The 21849-nt window shown below is 44.7% G+C and overlaps 1 protein-coding gene across 2 annotated transcripts in view; it reads right to left on the minus strand.

The window, feature by feature from the left end:
• Positions 1-2444: 2444 nt before the first annotated feature.
• LOC147430774 (long chain acyl-CoA synthetase 9, chloroplastic-like) overlaps positions 2445-21849 on the minus strand; it is a 74795-nt gene continuing 55390 nt past the window's right edge. For both annotated transcript variants that reach the window (XM_086493335.1, XM_086493336.1), the window contains 4 exons: positions 4337-4468; positions 4107-4241; positions 3685-3891; positions 2445-2848 (listed from right to left, as the gene is read on the minus strand). In XM_086493335.1, the coding sequence (XP_086349461.1) occupies positions 2684-2848; positions 3685-3891; positions 4107-4241; positions 4337-4468 (639 nt within the window). In that variant the 3' untranslated portion in view covers positions 2445-2683. The remainder of the gene's footprint in view (positions 2849-3684; positions 3892-4106; positions 4242-4336; positions 4469-21849) is intronic.

Here is a 21849-nt window from a genome sequence, read left to right on the forward strand (position 1 = left end):
ATGGATATGGATGTCTGGCCAATTGGTCTAAACTCAACACACATTAAAAACATCATAACATAATACATAACAATTTGATATGCTATATATTTCAAGGGAGTTGGAGGAAATTCATTTGTACGATCATACTTCAATGAATGAGAAAGGGACGGATCACTGAAAATTGTTTCTATGCATGTATTGAAAATTGTTAATCTTTACAGAGTGTAATCAATGTTATGATTTGTTGAAAACACAATGGCGATAATGTGATTGACTATACGCTCCCCTCTGAAGCCATCTTGTATCGCTTACAGAGTTGTGTGTTTGGCCCATGCAGCTTGGAATCAAGCCATTGCGCCTTATGTATTGAGCTTACATGTGAAGAAACAACTAAGCATTAAAATGTCAACGAAAGTGAAGAAAAGTTCTCTTTGTAAGGATTTTAAGCGATCACCGATGTATATTGAAATGGTTGAACAAAAGTTATGGATGAAAAAGCTTGGAACGTGATGTAACATTGGCGACTAGATGGAAAGTTCTCGAGAAATTTATTTGATCATCTTCCGAACAATAGTTTTCTATAAAGTATGTCAAAGATGTCAACAAAGGTAAATCATGCAACACATGGTTTGATAAAGAGTGTCAAGATGTTCAAAAGTCCTTGATAAAGCTAGATGCAACTAAGAACAAAGATAATTATCTAGCGTCATTTGTATGTATTCAAGGGTCAAGGCACTAATGGGAAGTTGATTGGCAATTTTTTCTGGTTCAAAAGAAGGCACGTGCATGTGAAAGATTTTACGAATCTAAAGAGCAAGTGGATTGAAAGTTTTCGTAACTTCAATTTTATAGATACGTACACGTATTGTAGGATATATGAGCAAACCAAATGCCAAAAAGATGCCATGTTATAGTTCACTTGCATGTATCTCATCTTTTCTTAAAAATATTGGATAAAGTTGATCACTTACAAAGCGGAAGATCTTCTAAGTATCAATCGCATATGATAAATGGATGGAAAAGACCACATCATTGTATGTGTGATATATTTAAACTTGCACTTCAACATGTTATGCCTTGCATGATTGAATTACATAAAAGATGGGATGTAAAGAATCTAAATAACAATTGAACTTGTCCAAGTTAAGATTTAAACACCATATATGCTCATAGTACTTGAATCTGGATTTCTTTCAATTGAGGTTACGATACAGAAAGGATTTTTGAGTACATGATAAAGATGCAAACCCCTCACATCGACTTTCTACAATTGCATGATGAAAAGCAAGCAAAAAAGTCATTGTATATACTCATAGTACTTGAATCTGGATTTCTTTCAATTGAGGTTACGATACAAAAAGGATTGTCGAGTTCATGATAAAGATGCAAACCCCTCACATCGACTTTCTACAATTGCATGATGAAAAGCAAGCAAAAAAGTGCAAAAGATACATAAAAGCAAGACCATGGTTATGGAAGGATGCAAGACACAAAGAAGAGATTTGGAAGATGGAATGCATTAACTTCTTCTAGAGAGTATCCATCAGGTGTATATTTTCAAAAGCCACCACAAACAAGTATCTGATGATTTTTTCTCATCAACTTACACTCCTTCAAAGTTAAGACTCCATCTCTTGGCAACTACAATAGGAGAAATAGATGGAAGAGAAACTACAAGAACAATAAGTATCTCCTCTCTTACCTTTTGTAGGAGGAGGTAGGAGTACCAACTTCCTTGAGGAAGTAATAGGAAGGACAAGCAAGGAATTTGAATTGCTTTCCAAGATGAACAGCACGAGGTTGATTGTATATTCTTTTCTTACTCAATATAAGATCTCCACTCACGATTGTGAATTTAAAAAAAAAGGGTTACCATAGATTACCATGGTTATCTTCACATTTTTGCCTGCATCAATGGTGGGCTACATAAGTAACCAAAGAAAATCCACCTAGACCGTGGCTAGCATGTAGGATGTCCGTCATGAATCGATTCTTGTCGACAGAAGAAAGAGCCGATTGGGAGAAGTAAAGTCATCTAAAGCGGTGAAAAGAAAAGATCCATTGATGACTTGAACAAAAGAAGAATTCTATTGCTCGTATGAAAAAGTATATCCAATCAATATTAAAAATGATAAAATTTCAAATATATGTTTGAACTCTCTTCTTTTCTAAAGCTTCTTTTAGAATATCAAAAAGCACTATCTCTTCTCTCCATCATGCAAAACTATTCAAGCCCACCAAGACGTTAAAGTTTTTATAACACACCGTTCAAAAATCCTATTTGCAATCCGAAGCAAAATTGCAAGATTGTTTGAAACAAGGTGAAGATTCGCGTTAGCATTCTAAAACCCTAACAAGAAAAGTAGGTCAAATCGCGTAAAGCTATGAAATGAAATAAAGGGATCCATTGAAAGAGACAAAATAAAAGAAGATTTCAATGTCTCACATGCAAAAGCGCGTCATTTATGTTGTGTTTTAATATAAAATTGTATTTTCTATTACACACATAACCACAAATGCCTTAAATGTTTCAAAGGGCCTCACTTAAACAACAAGGTGAAAGGCACACAATGGTATTTTAAAATGAAATAAGATTATGGATATGTAATGGTTCTTATAGTATAGAACTAATACTTCTTAGGGGCCAGTTCAGCTAGCAATTGCTTCACAAAATGTACATGGATATAAATGCCAGTTTTTCTTAAGAATACAGCTTTTTAAGGTCATCTGCAAAAGCTTTCCGCAAATTCTCTCGTTTCAGCTTCATTGCAGCGGTCATAAAGCCTTTTTCTGGTGTCCATGGCTCTGATAGAAGCTTGACTTTTGCAGGAATTTCAAATCTCTCCAACTTGGCAGATTTCCCAACCTACGGCAAGTGGTCCAAGAAGAGGTGATCCATTAAAAAGAACAAAAGTGAAAAGCACAACATTATTGTGACAACAGGTTTGTTACTCATTCCAGACAGAAGAATAGTGGTGAAGGATTGAAGAGGGGGAAGAAAGAAAGGTTTATTAAGGTCACTTAAGGTCTCTTAGTGCCGAGCCTCGGGAGGTCACCTATAACATATGCACTATCATGTGGGTTCAACAGGATTCAAAATTCATTAAAAAAAAAACAGATTAAATCAGAAAAAGGTGTCTTATAATCATGGGAAATTCACAGATAAGGGATTTTAGTATTACCTCTTCTACACAAACACCCCGCACCCAAGACACTCACATACACATATATACCTAGATGGATAAATCGCAGATTTACATTGGAATGGGAGTGCAAGTTATGACTCGTGTTAGTCAGGATCAACAGATACTTCTACACAAACACCCCACACACAAGACACTCACATACGCATATATATCTAGATGGATCAGGGAAGATCACAGATTCACCTTGGAAGGGGAGTGCAAGTTATGACTCATGTTAGTCCGGCAGACAACAGTACAACCATCAGTGCCATGAATACTAAACCTACTAGGCGTATGAACTAACATCGATGTCAGGAGTGAATGTACGACTAGGTATCAATATACAACATGCCAGACACATTGAAACATGTACGACTAGGTATCAATATAAGCTCTCACAACATGCCAGACACATTGAAACATGTACTAAATTTCTCTAATGGCTCTGGAGATGCAGGGCAGACTCACACATACTTTCATACTAAAAGCGAGTAATATTTAACAAACTTCAACCAACCTTTTGGAGTGATTTGATAATCTCCTTTGCAGTCTGCTCCTTCTCACACAAACTTGGAAAGTCCTCAAACTCAATGCCCTCTTTTCTAGCCCAATTTTCTACCGCTGCCTGTGATGCAACTATCAAAGCAACACAATGGCTTTGGGCTGGATCCACATGGAGCATGATACTATCTACGTAAGGACTTGCAATTAAAGCAGCTTCAACCTGCAAGTATGCCAAGGGCACATATCAACCTTCATAACTAAAAAGAGGTCTGAAATTATGAACTATAAGAAGGGCAGAAACACTAGAGAGACACATTCCTATAATCAAAAGAAGATGTGAGATTGAATAAAGTAAAAGTCCAATCTGACTTTTATATATCTTAAGAGTTGGCCTGAATAAAAACCACATTCAGAGAAAAGGACTTAGGGTCTTGCCTTCCCAAGGGAGACATACTCCCCATGCTGAAGCTTCACAATATCTTTCTTCCTGTCAATTATTTCGAGACATCCATCTGGATGGAATTGGCCGATATCTCCAGTGTAAAACCATCGCATTCCTGTCTCATCAACCTTTGGAAAGACATAAAACTCTCAAAATGAAGCCGTCGTGTGTTTTTCAAAACATCAGAAATGTTCAAACTCTAATGAAAAAACGCAACACTTGCCTTGTAAACTTCATCAGTTTTTGCCTGGTTCTTGAAATAACCAGGTGTCACAGATGGCCCGCCAATAACAATTTCACCCCTGGGCATGGGTTCATCAGTTATTCTGTACCCTCCCTCATTCCAATCAATTAACTGCCAGTGACAGAAATATCAACATAAGCATTTTTGGCTACAATCTCGATCAGAAACAAAAATTGTTACATTGTGCTAACATTTCACATCATAGTGTCACAGATACCTAGTAAGGGGGACAACCTTGATTTTCTGAATGACTGTTAGAAGAAAATCAAAAGGCCCAGATATAAGAACCACTCAACTACAATGGCTCATTTAAGCTCAAGAACAAAGCATAAACACAGTGATTAACAAAAATGGCATGCCATCTATTGTGTTGCTTCCTCTTGTGGCCGTGTTACTGTACCCTCTGCTGTCCGTGCCGCATTGCCACTGCAGCCCTTGCCCTCACCCACGTACTCACATCCCCTTCTCTCCCCCCCCCCCCTTCCCACTTTCCCGTGTATATACAGCCCCTGCTTGAGGTTGCTACATAAATATCCACCCTGGGCTGCTGCTGATTGCATAGAGGGTGTTCTATTCTTTGCTGTGAGAGTTTCAAGCATAGGAAGGCTACTAATTGTATTCTCACTGCATAGGAAGCCTTTGGCCATTTGGTACCTCACCACCACACATGATGATGTTATCACGTTGTTCCGCAGTAAACCGTTGGTCCCATAATGATATTGTCTAAGGAAAGATGGTTACATCACACATGCTCTCTCAATCTATGGCCTCTAAGAGGCCGTGAGTCTAGGTGCCCAAGGGGCTGCTGCATACATCATACCAGGAGTGAGTGAAGTGATCTACGGAGGTAATACATATTGCTGACAAGTTCACACCCTTTTCTAGACAATTTGCTTCATCCAGCGATTACACTTACCAGAAGATAGTGTCACAAAGTGATGACGTGGCACTAAAAAGGACCTGTTTTAAAGCACCCAAAGTGGCCAGACATTGAGGACATCACTAAACCCTAAAATTATGCTGATGTGGCAGCTGTACGGACGCCTTGGATTCTGTGTCACAAATTGCGGAAGTTTCTTTTGGGGGACTGGGACTTTAAATATGTTGGGGGCCCTTTCTGGCATTTTAGTGTGCAGAAGCAAAGGCGGAGCTCCCTGGCTGTTGTACCTTTGTTTGAGCAATATAAAAGAAATACCGAACGGGCTGCCAGGGTTTGGGGCCACGGTTTGGGCCCAGTTCTCCTGGGGGTGGAACTTCGCCACTCTATGTCTACCATCCAAGAGCTCATGGACCATGCTGCAGTTGGCTACAAATTAATGAAAGGCAGACTCAAATTTACAGCTGAGGCAACTACACAGAAACCTCAATCACAATGCACAAATTCTTAAGATTTTCATGACACTTCGACTCCACCTGCACAACCTCGCTTGACAACCCGCCAACAAGATACTCTTCAACAAGAAGGCACGTGCTTTGAATGCTTCAAGACAAGACACAATTCTTATGTCTGTCCCACAATGGTGATAAACCTCCAAAGAAACCTCCCTCCAAGAATGCGAGAACCACACTGGGACTTTGTTCCAGATATTTATGCAATTTCTCTACCTCCCAAGGAATTATGCAAAGCCTATGGAAAGATTCGAGGCCACAAAGCAATTAACTTCTTTGATCTATGAGCCATCAAAAAATTCATTCACCTAGGGTTCCTCAAGGATATGGACTTTGCTTATGACCAGTTTGTTGGAGGCATTGAGGCAGAGCTGGCTATAGGAGAAACAAGCGTAGTTGTCCCACTTATTGGTGCCCTACTGTAGCTGGGCTACAGTGTCACTTTGCATGGAAAGACAGTTACAGTGGTTGTGGGTTCACAGTGGGTGGACTTGACACATGGCAGGAGTGGCAGTCTAGAGGACACCGTGGCCAGTTCTTCCCCGCCATGTTTGGAGATAGGCGCAGCTGGACTGTCAGGGATATTTGAGTTATCCGTTGGCTGCCCTTTTTGTACATATGCTCATATTTGCTTTCATCTTGGTATGCTGTTCTAGATTGTTTTATGAGTCTTGAGTCCAACGTCGTGTGTTCGTTCTAGCACCACACATCTACACTCTCCTTGTACCCGTGAGTCCTGGACTTGGAACTGAGTGTGCTGCCAGCCAGAGTCTATGTTGATCAAATGAGTTCGAGTCCATGTTGTTCAGAGTCTACTGTTGAGTCACTTGAGTTTGCTCTGTTGTTCCATTGTTTACAGTGTTTTCATTCTGTTGGACCTCACGCACATAGCATTGAGGAGCACCCACAATAGAGAGCACGACACACTATTCCTACTACAAGTGCTCTCATTTTTGGCACCCCTGATGGGACCTCAACTAAAAGCTTGCAACCTTAAGATACTTGGTACATGGTCCTGGTCGAGGGTCTAACTGGTTAATTAGTTGGCCTCTTCATGATTTGTACACCCTCGCCCTCGTCCAACTTGGTCTCGCTGGTCCTCCCCACCTGGTTTTGGTCTAGTCTCTAGCCTTTGGTTTGTACACCCTCGCCCTCGTCCAGCTTGTTCTAGCTGGTCCTTGCCTTTGTCTAGCTGGTCTAACTGTTTCAGCTGGTCTACTCGCCCTGGTCTAGTCAGCAAGTCTAACTGATCGAGTACAGCCGGCCTTCATCTTCCCTAGACTCGCCTGGTCTAGTGTGTGTCGAGTTCAGCTGGTCAGGTCGAGTCTTGCCCAATGGAATGAGTTCATGGGTCTTCCTGCCTAAGAGGTTGGGCAGGTTTGTTGCTACTGCATGACACATACAAGGCAGTCTAAAGATAAAAAAAGCCCACTACCGAGCCCTTTGAAGTACTACCACAAAAAGCGCCAACCTTTCGTGCCAAGTAGAAGTCCACCAGCCTCGCTACCCCTATACCCTCCCAAGCATCTACCTCCACTCCCTCAACCAATTCTCACCTCCCAGTCACTTTCCCCAATACACTTTCCACCAACTATGTTACAATAGGCTCTAGAGCAACAGGCTCCTGAGAAGGCAGCCATGGAGGAGCTGATAAGTGTTCTAAGGTGAGCATCATTTTCGACATTCAAAAGACTCTCCACCAAAAATGCAAACGACCACGCTAGGTGTAACTAAGTCAGACTTTGTAAATAATTAATTTATTTACGAGAAAAGAATTATCTAATTAGTTGTGTGCACACCAGAATAGACCTAGCAGTTCTATAGCCTCAGGTGAGCCTAAATGCGGGCCACAACACCTCAAAGGGACCTTAGCAGAAATTACCCTGAAGCCCTAGTGATTGGGAAATCGGGTCTTCAAAAAGGGGTAAGCAGTAGCCTCAGATTTTAGGCTCAGGAAAAATACGTGCGTCAGTACAAGCACATGAATGAGATGGGATCCTTAGAACAGTGACCCTAAGGCTAATAAAGCTAATAAAGCCTTAGGGTAAGTTTCGTTAAATTAAATTTAACGGTCCGTGCTCGGGCGGGCGGCCGGACAAGTGTGAACAGGTAAAGGCGGTGCAGTGCCCGTGCGGCATTGCGCCAGCAAACCTTTGGTGTTCTCATAAAAGAATCATTGGTAGCAGTTGTTAGTTAGTTGCACATTTTTTTAATTAATGAGCTAGAAGTTTTTAAAGTCAAAAGTTGAATGGTTTTTAAGTTTTTAAAGTGTGCCAAGTGGCACACTTACCAATGCAAACTAACTCTCTCTCACTCTCACTCTCACCCTCTCTCTCTTCCTAGCGCCCCCTCTCCCTGATGGCTATTTAGGAGCCCCCCCTCCCCCATTTTCAGGGCTGGCAGTGCACCTACCCCCCCTAATGTGAGCGTGCTCTACGTAGTGGAGCCCTCCATTGAAGCTTGAGAGCAGCCCCTTGCGACATATGTGGTAGCCTTGTGCTCCCATTGTCAAGAACAAGGGATTTCACAGTCATAGACACCTTCTGGTGAACTTTCATCGCGAGAAGCTGCCGTAGACGCTCTCTTAGCAGAGTGCGGCTGCTGTAATTCTCTGTTTTCAGCCCCTAATCACCTCGATTAGGGCTGTTTTCAGCAGATCAGCCATAGAAATTCTCTTCTCTCTCCTTATCCTAAGTCTACATCAAGTTTGGCGCGATTCCATCGCGAAGAAGACCTCTGTTTCGGCATAGGGGTGTGCACAGGTAAGAATTTCAGGTTATGTGCAGAAAATTATAGCAAGCATATGCGTGTGCATTTTGCTTGTTTCTCTTTTGTGTTCGATGCATGAATGAATGAGCATGAAGGCAACACATAACGGAAGATGGACTCTCCTCTGTGAGAGCTTCCGATGAGCTGTTTCGGAAGATACTCTCTCTTTTCGAGAGCTTCCAACCAGTCTCGCAGAAGAGGGGAAATTCCCTAAGCAGTAAGAAAGTGGAAACACTTTCTCAGTCAGTAGTCAGAACAGAACAGAACAGAAGAAAGAATAGAGGACGGGCGTATGCCTCGTTCCTGTGCTTGTAAAGATTCTCCCTTAGTAATAAAGATATTCTCTTTATGGGGGGGGGACCAGCCCATCTTTTGGTCCCCAATGAAGTGTCAAGTTTTCTCGCTCCCTCTAATTCTCTTGAGTATTTGAAGTGCAATTAAACGTCAGTTTACGCTTCCGTATTTTTGTGACAGTGGTATCAGAGCAAGGTCCTCTCTCTCTTCCTGAAGGGATTGACGACTCTTGGCAGACTGCAGAAATGGGAGGACGCGAGATAGAGTTCTCTCTCCTTCAACAGCAGGTGGAAGAGTTGCAGAAAGCTCTCTCCCATCCAGAAGTCCAAAAGATTCTCCATACTCTTGAAAAAGGGAAGGAGAAAATGCCGATGGGGTCGGGAGAAATCCCGCAGAACCCAAAGGCGCCACAACCAAGAAAAGATCCTTTGATTGGAACTTCCCGCATGCACGAGAGGCAGAAGAAATCTCCAGAACGTCATGTGCGGTTTAATCCAAAAGTTCAAGAGCAGGATCCCCCTGATTCCCCTCAGTTCTCTTTCATGAAGGATCTGGAAGACATAGTTTCTCTGGAAGACATGTTTCTCGACGATCCGTCGCAGCAAGAAGTACATTCAAGGGAAAGGACTCCTGTCCACAAGGAGTCTAAGCATAGAAAGGAGCACCATAAGAAGAAACACCATAGGCAGAAAACATTCAAGTCGAAGAGACTGAGGAAATTCTTCAACCTGAACAGATAATACACCACTCGGAGAGACAACTCAAGTCGGGGAGTCTACATCAAAAGTATTTAGTCAAGTTCAAGAATTACACTCCTTTAGATGCAAAGTGGATGACTGAGTCCGATCTTAAGGACTACCCTGACATCTTGCACAGTTATGTTGACGCTCTACAATTGAGGTCAACTGTTTAGAACCAAGAGGGATGTAACTAAGTCAGACTTTGTAAATAATTAATTTATTTACGAGAAAAGAATTATCTAATTAGTTGTGTGCACACCAGAATAGACCTAGCAGTTCTAAGGCCTCAGGTGAGCCTAAGTGCAGGCCACAACACCTCAGAGAGACCTTAGCAGAAATTACCCTGAAGCCCTAGTGATTGGGAAATCGGGTCTTCAGAAAGGGGTAAGCAGTAGTCTCAGATTTTAGGCTCAGGAAAAATACGCGCGTCAGTACAAGCACATGAATGAGATGGGGTCTTTAGAACAGTGACTCTAAGGCTAATAAAGCTAATAAAGCCTTAGGGTAAGTTTCGTTAAATTAAATTTAACGTGAACAGGTAAAGGCGGTGCAGTGCCCGTGCGGCATTGCGCCGGCAGACCTTTGGTGTTCTCATAAAAGAATCATTGGTAGCAGTTGTTAGTTAGTTGCACATTTTTTTAATTAATGAGCTAGAAGTTTTTAAAGTCAAAAGTTGAATGGTTTTTAAGTTTTTAAAGTAAGTGTGCCAAGTGGCACACTTACCAATGCAAACTAACTCTCTCTCACTCTCACTCTCACCCTCTCTCTCTTCCTAGCGCCCCCTCTCCCTGATGGCTATTTAGGAGCCCCCCCTCCCCCATTTTCAGGGCTGGCAGTGCACCTACCCCCCCTAATGTGAGCGTGCTCTACGCAGTGGAGCCCTCCATTGAAGCTTGAGAGCAGCCCCTTGCGACATATGTGGTAGCCTTGTGCTCCCATTGTCAAGAACAAGGGATCTCACAGTCATAGACACCTTCTGGTGAAGTTTCATCGCGAGAAGCTGCCGTAGACGCTCTCTTAGCAGAGTGCGGTTGCTGTAATTCTCTGTTTTCAGCCCCTAATCACCTCGATTAGGGCTGTTTTCAGCAGATCAGCCATAGAAATTCTCTTCTCTCTCCTTATCCTAAGTCTACATCAAGTTTGGCGCGATTCCATCGCGAAGAAGACCTCTGTTTCGGCATAGGGGTGTGCACAGGTAAGAATTTCAGGTTATGTGCAGAAAATTACAGCAAGCATATGCGTGTGCATTTTGCTTGTTTCTCTTTTGTGTTCGATGCATGAATGAATGAGCATGAAGGCAACACATAACGGAAGATGGACTCTCCTCTGTGAGAGGTTCCGATGAGCTGTTTAGGAAGATAGACTCTCTTTTCGAGAGCTTCCAACCAGTCTCGCAGAAGAGGGAAAATTCCCTAAGCAGTAAGAAAGTGGAAACACTTTCTCAGTCAGTAGTCAGAACAGAACAGAAGAAAGAATAGAGGACAGACGTATACCCCGTTCCTGTGCTTGTAAAGATTCTCCCTTAGTAATAAAGATATTCTCTTTATGGGGGGGGGACCAGCCCATCTTCTGGTCCCCAATGAAGTGTCAAGTTTTCTCGCTCCCTCTAATTCTCTTGAGTATTTGAAGTGCAATTAAACGTCAGTTTACGCTTCCGTATTTTTGTGACACTAGGAGGTTTGCATCCCTCTGTAGAGGTCCATGCCTAAACAGAGAAGATGCCTACTTAGTGCTATTTCCATCCACCTTGGATGGCTTAGCAAACAACTAATACAGTCAGTTTGTAGAGAACCATTTTACGACTTGGGCAGCACTGAGGCGACAGTTCTATGAAGCTTTCAAACCAGGTGCCTTTCAAGAGAAAGTCTTGAAAGGCAAATTTTGGTGCTCCAACTTGATGAGACATTTGCAGAACTCATGACAACAACAAAGTCTCTGGTGGCCAAGCTTCCCCAAAAACCTGTAGACTTCATGATCAAGAAGTGGGTGGAGAAGGCTCTCCCAAAGACGTCTCAACAAAAGCTGTGGGAGACTCTCCGACCTGAAGCAACTATGGCGGAGTTTGTCGCTGCCGCTACCAAAGTTGAGGGGACAAGGCGTTTATTCAAGGATTCCCCCAGGTAGAGTCTGCCTCAATCCTCATGGAAAGTGCATTCGACCCTTTGATTTCTTTACGTAGAGAACTCGAAACGCTGAAATTCAATGAGATCTTCAGGAGGAGAGGTCCTTCAACAGGAGAAGTCCCCACATCAAGAGGATTTAGAACAAATGCTCCTCTGTGCAGCTAATAATGAAATGTTTACAAATGTTTATGCAAAAATCGAAAGCAAGTGCATAGAGAGACCATGCTTGCATTGCCTTGTGAGCGAGGATTGTGAAGAGGAACAATCCTCACCTTGTTCGCCGTAGCATCCACAAAGAAATGATTAGGACCTCTATGCTCTGCCAAGGAAGCTGGAGTGAATCCCTGAGCCTGCTACAAAGAGAATACATGAAGCCCATCCACATCCAAGTCTCTCAACGCAAGCTTGGAATCCCCCTCCAGGGACTCCAATACCATCTGGGAAAAGCACCTGTGGATAGAGGGAAAAATGTAGTAGGGTTCGCAAATTCAAGACCATCCGCATCAATCTGGCTCACGTAATCCTTCCAAAGGAATCCAAACATAACCTTCTATACCACATGTGGTATCAAGAACCTATAGTCTTTTTATTTCACCATATCCTAAAGAGGAGAAAACCTACTCCTATATCCAGACATGCTATTTGTGCAAGATGTACAAACCCCCTCTGGCTATCAAGCACGGATCATGAGATAGTTGCAACACCTCCCAGCTAGTATCATCAATCCAGCTGGTCCACTTCAGCATAGATAACAAGAGATTCCTCTCTTCTAAACAAAACTCCACCCAGGGGGTATGTAGAACACCTGGACTAAATGAAAAGCTCCTGCTGAACCAACAGTACAGCACCTCTTGTTGAAAGATAAACCACCTGATACCAAGAGGCCATACAAGGCTTGATAGGGAAGAGCTCATCACCTTTCAAAGAGAAGAAAGACAAGGGTCTCAACCACATCCAACCATCTCTAGCAACCTTGCAATTCCAATGCAAGTTGTAGCCACCTTGTCCCCATAGGTGTGCCGAAACATAAACTCTCCAGTGTCCTCCAACATATCTAGACGATGCGGAGTCACAAGAGGGTATCCACCATAGACAGGTGTAAACCGGGTTCAAGGCTGCAAGCAACAGTAAGGGCCCCGCACAATGTACAATGCTTATTTAACGTTTACAATGTTGAAAACTTGAAAACATGGCTCTTGCAACACACATTGCTTATTTAATGTTTACAAGGTAAAAAATGGACGACATGCGACCCTAACTTCAATGCTTGTGAAGAACAGATCATCACCAATATAATGCATAGCTTAAACAACAGGGACAAAATCCCTACTCAAACATATCCCGTCCTTGGATACAATCCCTGTTCGTAGGTGCTGATAGAGTCCACTACGCTTAGTGCTTTTCAGCTATTATCACTCACATCTTTCCTTGTTTGAGAGACGTTGTAAAACCCTCCTCCGAAGGCCCCACTCTCGTCGGCGAGAGTGGTCTACTATTGATTGCACAAACTGGTACAAACTAAATGTATGTGACTGATGCAAGTCTAGGCTAGATCGATGACAACGACGGGGATGGTGAAACCGATCTAAGGGCTAAAATCTGCTACTCTTTATCTGCTGTCCGAAAATGCTCAAGGCTGAAATCTGCTGCAAATCAAAAACGCTGAATTGGGGCTGATTTCTGCTGCTGAAAAATGCTGATTTCGGGCCTGAAACTGCAGGTCTTTAGGGCTGAAAACTGATGGTCTTCATCTGCTGAAAATTGCAGGTCTTAGGGCTGAAAATCGCCATGCACAAGGGAGGGCGATCTGGCTCCAAAAATGCTAGGGCTGCAATTCTGGAAAACGCTATATGCTGGGAACTTCTTGGCGATGTTGCTAGCTTGAGAAAACGCTAGTTCCTGAAGTGTGTGGCGATGGGTTGCTAATGCAAAAACGCCAAGAGCAGGGGGAATCTTGTCGATGAGGATGGAAAACACTAGGGAGTCTGCTTGAGGGGTTCTTGCTTGAGAAGTTGCCTGTTGAGCGGTGGAGCTCCTGCCGCCTCTTCTGCCAATTAGTGCTAGTCTAGGGTTGACTTACTCAATTTTCCCTACCTACTTCCCAACAAAAGTCACTTAAAAATAATAAGTGAAAAATGTCAAAAATAGGTAAAATAGGCTAAATGCACTGGAAAATTTCCTTGAAGGATTCTGATGGGAATGCTTATGATCATGCTATGTGCAACTAGAGGATATGCATCTACACTAAGTGACTGGGCATGCACGGTCTACGAATAGACTCACAAAAGTACCAGATCACTTCTAATCTAAACTGACTGGACTGACTGAACCCTTGTCGTGCTGTAGCTTGTCCACGAACACATAGGGTTGTATGTGTCACGTGACATTCCCTCCTTTTCAAAGTGAGGTACTGGTACCGAACTGTATGGCGTCGAGGGAGATCGCCAATAGCATCCCGAATCTTAGAAGGGACTCTTTGCCGGCCCACTCTGATGTGTGGGTCGTACGGTACTTGAACTTCATAAAGGTCTGCAATGCTTGCTGCTTTGGGCCGCGCCGAAAGCGACACAAAGTCTTCTGTGGCTCCTTCGATGCTTCAACTTCGTCTAGAGTCATGCTTCTTTCTTCTTCAAGAATCTCCATGGTTGAAAATTCTTGAAACCATTTCCAACACAAAACCATGAACATACCTATTCCATGTGAAGTGAGTGGAAAAAATATTGTCTTCCTTAAAGACTGTGCATGCAATGTAGATGATCAAACAGACAGAGTGCTAAACCTTTCACCACACACATGTAAACAATGAGATCGAATCTTTCTCTTTTGATCTAATTCAATCAACTGTGGCAATTCACAATGGAAATGCCCATGCTGGTGTTCATACTTTCATGTGCTCTTTCTACGAATGTGTCATGCGAAGGAAGAGATAACATGGAATGTGACTTCCTTGAATGCATACTTTTTAGCTTTTCATGAAATTTCCGCATACATACGTGCTCATTCATGAGTGAAACGTGCTCAACGTACAATATGTCATGCCTAGGAAAAGGGATCACATATAGAGGCCGACTAAAATACAGAAAACGATCACGAATGAAATACTCGTACAATGCGTGCATATTAATCCTGCGAACACATAATACTTCCTGTGAGGGTTCTTTGGACCTAGGCTCGAGAGCCAAGATCGATCCTTCGTGATTGATCGAATCTGCAACGAGGTTAGCTTCGCTAGAAAAAGCATCCACTAACACATTATCCTTCTGAACAATCACATCATCTTCATGAAAATCCTCATGCTGGTGATAAATCACATCTTGATCATCATGGAAATCATCATGCTTGTCATTATCAACCAAATCATCATGCTTATGATTATCATTCAATTCATCATGCTTCTCATAATCATGCAAATCCTGTGTGTCATGCTTTGGAGAAGAAGAGACTGAGAGAGTCTCTTTCTCCTGAATCCGTTCAATCTTGTCCTGCACATTAGCAATGAGAGAGGGAGAATGAACAACTTCCTCTCCACGAATGACAATGGGAGAGTCACTTTTGGCATTGAGAGTGAAAGTGTTAGCCTCCCAATCAATGAGAGGGTTAAGCTCACGAAACCATCGAATACCCAAAATCATATCACATTCTGAGAGAGGAGAGATAAAAAATTTTCTACGGAAAGCAATTTGTTAAATTGTAAACAACACACCAAGACACTCTTGCGTAACGAGAGAGTCCATACCGGGAACAAAGCCAGAGACCTCGAGAGGAGATTTCTGACTAACCTCTAGGCGGGCTCTCTCAACAAGAGAGGGACTGATCACATCATGCATACTACCTGGGTCAAACAATATGATTTTTGTTTTGTTTTCGGAGTCGGGCGGGGCAAGCCCGGCCGCTCCCCTTATCCACCATAAAAGTGGACAAGAAGAACGACCAGGACTATGCCCCGAGAAACCGAAGGCAGATGCTTTTGTCACTAGTTTCCTCTGGACTCGGGAGGCCAGAATTATCTACACTCTTAGGGCGATGACTTTTCCCTTGAGAGACCCATTTCGGTGGGCGTGACATCAAACAATATGACAAAATGCTGCCCCGTCATATGACCATAACATTTAATGAGAGAATCATCAATGGGAGGGTCAAGAGAAACTTGGGGCACACTCGTGTTATCATTAATCATTAATTGCATTGACAGAGGAAGTGGGTTCTGTGGATTCTTTAGATTCATTCGATTCAAGCTTAGGACATGTTCTTTTTATGTGACCTTTAATGTGACAATGAAAACAACGACCTTCCTTAGAATAAGTGCTTTGCTCTTCCGACGTGATGTATCCTTTTAAAATTCCTTGTGCTACCTTTTCATCTGGAGTGAGCTTAGATTTAGCAATTGTGTTAGCATTACCCTTAGGTTCATTGGAAGAATTCTTTTCTGAAAGACTGTTGGAAGATTGGTTAGAAGAGTTACTGTTCTTACCATTCTTGCCGTTCTTACCGTTCTGAGGGTTCTGAGAAGTCTGAGAGGTACTTGTGGTAGTCTTGTTCTCCTTAGGCTTTCCCTTGTTGTGCTTCATCTCCTGTGCGAGAGCAATCGCTACCGCCTTGTTGAGATCGATTGGATCGAGCACCTCGACATCGTACTTGATATACTCGTCCAATCCATAAAGGAATGCCTCTTTGCGTTCATCATCCGACTTGCGTAATTGGGTACCTAGCTGAAAAACACGATCAGAAAAAGACATAACCGGCATACCATTTTGCTTGAGAGCGCGCCAATCATCCTTCAATCGTGCGAGATACTGAGGTGGCATAAACCGCGCCTTGAGCTTGTCTTGGAAATCAGCCCAATTGAAGGAAAGGGGCGTGAGTTCGTTGGCTTCCTCTAGGTGCGCGGCTAACTGTGTCTCTTGCCATGCGTGGTACCAATTGATGCATCACCGGCAAGGTACATGGCTGTCGTCAAAACTTTGCTATTTCCTGTCTTCTTAGTTGTCGCAAAATAAGCATTAAATGGATGCAACCAAGAATGAATAACCGTAGCATCCATCTTACCATCATACTTACTGAAAGTCAACTTCTCTGTGACTGGGTTGTCGGAATCCGCATCGTGGCTTGCACCACTTGAGGAACTCCCGCGATCTTTGGCTGGTTCGGACTTCGAGGCAAGTACTTGTCGAACCAATTCTTGAGTGCGGAGGTCTCTTTGAGCCTCATGCTCGGCCTCCAAGGCCGCTCTTTGAGCCTCCCGTTCCTCCTTTCTTTGTGCTTTTCGTTCGTTTCGTTCACCGCGCTCGCGTTCTAAAGCAATGCGAGTCGCTTCTTGTTTTATTGCATTTCTTTCATTTCGTTCTTCGCGCTCGCGTTCCAAAGCAATGCGAGTCGCTTTTTGTTGTGCCAGCGCAATTCGATTTGCTTCTTGTTGTGCCAGCGTAAGGCGAGTCGCTTCGCAATTTGCTTCTTGTTGTTGGACCATCATGTCCAACATCGACTTGACCATCGCCTCTATGGAAGTTGGTACAAATCGTGGCGTAGATGGAGAAGGGGGAGGGTCAGAAAAATCTCTTGGTGGGGAGAACTCTTCGTCGCCTCTCTCATGCTCATCACCTGTATACGAAGTATCCATTCCGCTTCGGGTGATGACCATGCACTATGATCTTTGGTTCTTAAGTTCACAAAGAACTTGGGTTCTTGAGGGTTTTCTTTCGCTAGCAATCTGTGTTTGAGAAGGATCTTCTCTTCACCCGAGTTCTGTTCTTTTCCACGGGCGCACCCCTTGGCGGCCTTGCGCTCACACCAAGGTTGCTTTTTCCCACCTCACGTCGATTGGCCGGCTGCTAAGTGCACGGTCCGCTCTCAATGAGTGAAAAGAGACACAAGGGGAGGTTGGACAAGCCCTTCTTTCTTGGGATTCCTATCACTCTTCAAAAACACGATTAGGAATCGACACGCCCAAGCGAACTTGGGTTCGTGCGAACGCAACAAACAAAAAAAATTCTTGTGATTCTTGTGGTTCTTTCCTTGAGTGATACAGAACACTGCCAAAGCTCTGATACCAATGTCAGGTGCAGTGGAATGAATGAACTTTGCTCAAGATGAGTGCTCCGAATTGTGCTCAAGGTTCCTTTTGTTCTTATTGAAGGGAGAGCCTTCCGTTCTTAATGAGAGAGTGCTATGATCACAAACAAAGTGAATGGACTTTGTGTGTGCACATGTATGAAACTGAGAGATAGAGAAAGAAGAGAAATACGACACCAAAGACGTTGTAAAACCCTCCTCCGAAGGCCCCACTCTCGTCAGCGAGAGTGGTCTACTATTGATTGCACAAATTGGTACAAACTGAATGCATGTGACTAATGCAAGTGTAGGCTAGATCGATGACGACGACGGGGATGGCGAGACCGATCTAAGGGCTAAAATCTGCTACTCTTTATTTGCTGTCCAAAAACGCTCAAGGCTGAAATCTGCTGCAAATCAAAAACGCTGAATTGGGGCTGATTTCTGCTGCTGAAAAACGCTGATTTGGGGGCTGAAACTGCAGGTCTTTAGGGCTGAAAACTGTTGGTCTTCATCTGCTGAAAATTGCAAGTCTTAGGGCTGAAAATCGCCATGCACAAGGGAGGGCGATCTGGCTCCAAAAACGCTAGGGCTGCAATTTTGGAAAACGCTATATGCTGGGAACTTCTTGGCGATGTTGCTGGCTTGAGAAAACGCTAGGTCCTGAAGTGTGTGGAGATGGGTTGCTGATGCAAAAACGACAGAGCAGGGGGAGTCTTGGCGATGCGGATGGAAAATGCTAGGGAGTCTGCTTGAGGGGTTCTTGCTTGAGAAGTTGCCTGTTGAGCGGTGGAGCTCCTGCTGTCGCTTCTGTCAATTAGTGCTAGTTTAGGTTTGCTTATATACAAACTTACTCAATTTTCCCTACCTACTTTCCAACAAAAGTCACTTAAAAATAATAAGTGAAAAATGTCAAAAATAGGTAAAACAAGCTAAATGCATTGGAAAATTCCCCTGAAGGATCATTTGCAGATTCTCCCCGCCGCCCGTTCTTTTGCCACAGCAATAGACACAGAGAGGCTCCAGCTCCGCCACAGAGGGACTCGTCCGAAGCCCCCTCGCCCCACACCGCTAAGCCCACCATTCGACTTGCTCTTTCGCCGATAGAGCAAGCGAGCCTAGTCGTAGAGGTAGAGCGCTTGCAGGCGACTTCTGTCATCTGTAAGATTCTCGGCACCCGACCTAGCAGAGGAGAGCTGCGTGACCTTCTCCAGGCCCGCCTTCTCGCAGAGGTGGGCAAGATCTTGGACGTACAGATACTCGGATGAGGTTACTATCAGATCGAGTTTGAGACCTCCGAGATGGCGTCCAAGGTCATCGCCATGAGTCCACTGACCATCCGAGCAGCACGTGCCCACTTTCGACAGTGGAGACATGGTTTCGACCCTACTTCGGATATTCTAGTAGAGGAGACAGACATCCCCATCTCTGTCTGCTTTTTGCGTTTGTGGAGGAAGTACTTACCACTTTTGTCCACGATCGGCTCAGCCATTGGGACTGTCCTGGAGACACCTCGCACGGCAGCCTCAATAGCTGCCAAGGCGGCTGGCATTCCCTCAGTTTGCTTTTTGGTCGGACACACTCACATGCTCCCGAAGGTTATTCTTCTGCCTTGGGTGAGTGGGGGTTGGTTTAGACAGAGTGTGGAGTATTCGGGCCTCCCGAACCAGTGCTTCATTTGTCGACAGATGGGCCATCTAGCGAAGGCCTGTCCATGGAGGAGGCCTCGACCTACACCACAGCCTAAGCCCCAGCCTGCAAGGGCTGGCCAGCAGACACAGACAGAGACACAGCGCACACATACAGAGCCACCCTCTGAGTCTGGGCTCCAGCGGAGGAGGGATGGCAGCAGGCCAGTGGTAGACGACGACAGGGGCCACAGCGTCAGCCTGTCACTCAGAGTGGTCCTCAGGCACCTACTCAACAGTAGTGGGTTCCCACGAGGAACCGTTTTGGCTTGAGCAGGATGAGGTCCCTGCTCCAGCCCCCACCCCAGCTTCACCCTCGACAGCCATTCCCCCCCCCCCCCCGAGTTCCCCCCCTTTTCCTCATCCTCCCCCCACCTCCCCTGCTCCCGCCGCCTCTTCCCCTTGCCCCTCTTCTTCTGTCGCTCCCTCCCGCTTCTCTTCTCCACCAGCTCCTTCTCCCCCCCCTCCTACTTCAGTTCCACAGTCGACCAAGGGGACAGGGCCTTCTCCGGCGGCTAGGAGATCTCTTGGCAGCGCCTTTGCCACGAGTCGCTTAGCGAGAGAGGGACAGCCTTTCTTGCGGCCCCCTCTGCAGATACAGACATCTTCCCTTGCAGCTATTCCTCGTGGTCTGACGAGCATTGATATCCGACGCCGATGGGACTTCTTCGACTACGGCTTCACTCGTTTTCTCGGCGACCCCTCAGCAGACCATGAGGCAGCCTGCTTCAGGGTCCATGTTTTGTTCCTTACCGCTAGGGGGAGAGAGGCATTGGATTCAGCAGTTGGCTTCTCCTTCCCCCTTTGCGGCAGGGACCAGACAGAGTGGACTCTCGACTAAGTGTTGGGATGGTTGCACACACAGGTCCTAGAGTTCTCTCACCACATGGGAGAACTAGAAGTTACAGACATGCTCCAGACTTTGTGGCCATTGGCTAAGTTTGCGGTCACACCTCCAGACTCAGTAGGATGTAGACACATTGAGGTTTACTTCTTTACCGATACACAATGCTTGCCATGCTATGTATACATTCATGAGGACTCCTGGACAAACGAGGTTGCTTTACGTATGGCTCGCTCTGCTTGGGCTTGGGCCAGGCACTCGTTGCAGTCAAGCCTATCTAGAGGACGCTGTCACCTGCATCTGACTACTATCTATCCTTTTTGTTGATTTCTTTCTTATTATTTATTCATTTTCACTTTTTGGAAACACCCCTTTGGAAATCTAACTGCCCTGCATTGCATAGCTAGTATGGAACTGTTCAGAGGGAGTCCAGGCCTAAGGGCAAGAGAGCACTAAGGTTGGACAAGGACTATGGTTAGCCAAAGTGGGGTCATTGACTAGCCAAAGTGGAATCCTTTGCTACAGAGGCTACATTTCAGTTCTTGGTGTGGCTGCAGTGTACAAAGAGGGTTAGATGACCTAGAAAGATACAATGGCAGCATCTCCTAAAATTTAGGGGACTGCTATTTTGGACATGAAAATGTGCTCGCGTCATTACCTCCGGAATGACAAGGGGAACATTTTATTACTCTGCCATGAAGTCAACTGGGCAAGCGGTCGGGAGATTTTTAGGCAACAACCCCGAAACGGGAAATGGCCTGTAAATGTGCCAAGTGGCACATTTCTGTGCACTTTCCTCATGCATGAAGAAGTGGTGCTGATTTTAGAGAAGAGAGGGCTCATTTTCAGGTCTGTCACAGGTTGAGAGCTACGGAGTGCTTCCTTTCCCTCTTATGTACAGTGCGGTGCCAGGAGTGATGCCCTGCACGCTACGCACTACTCTCTCTCTCCCCTATGGCAGTATGTTATGCCCCTCTAATGGGCTTTTCATTTGACGAATGTACAGTTATGTGGGTTCATGCGCGATTGCCGAGGCAAGAGTCTCTTGTACAGGTACTGGATTAGCTAGCGGCTAATCCCCCGTAGATACATGTGAATTCGGAGAGGTTTCACGTGCGAAATTCCGTCCGATTCAAAGGGCAAGTAGCCCTACAAGTGCGGGAGCTCGAGGTCTTGCTACGGATGCGATTGGCACGCGAAACGGAGCCTGAAACAGTGAATTACAGCCAGCTGTGTATTTTTGCAGGTTTAGGGTTTCAGCCCTAAACGAACCCTAATACCCACAGGAGGTTCGGGGACGCGAGGGGACCGCTGTACAGGTGATCTGGCGCATTTTCCGGGCAGAAAACAGAGAATTCAGCGTGCTGCAGACTCTCGCCAGGTTTTGCAAAGTGTCCGTATGTGTCAGGAAAGTCATCCAATGCGTGGGGATACTGACTGTGAAGGGTCCTAGTACAGTTATGCTGCCGAAATCGGGCCAGAACAGTTGAAATTCAGCCAAGATTGTGTGGGGCAGCTTGTAGGGAACCACAACTTTTATTCCCTCTTTTAAAGAATAAAGAAATACCGAAAGGGGCGCCTATTTAGGGGCCAATCT

Source organism: Adiantum capillus-veneris, chromosome 21 (genome assembly GCF_014529385.1).
Source record: "Adiantum capillus-veneris isolate H3 chromosome 21, ASM1452938v2, whole genome shotgun sequence".
NCBI lineage: Eukaryota > Viridiplantae > Streptophyta > Polypodiopsida > Polypodiales > Pteridaceae > Adiantum > Adiantum capillus-veneris.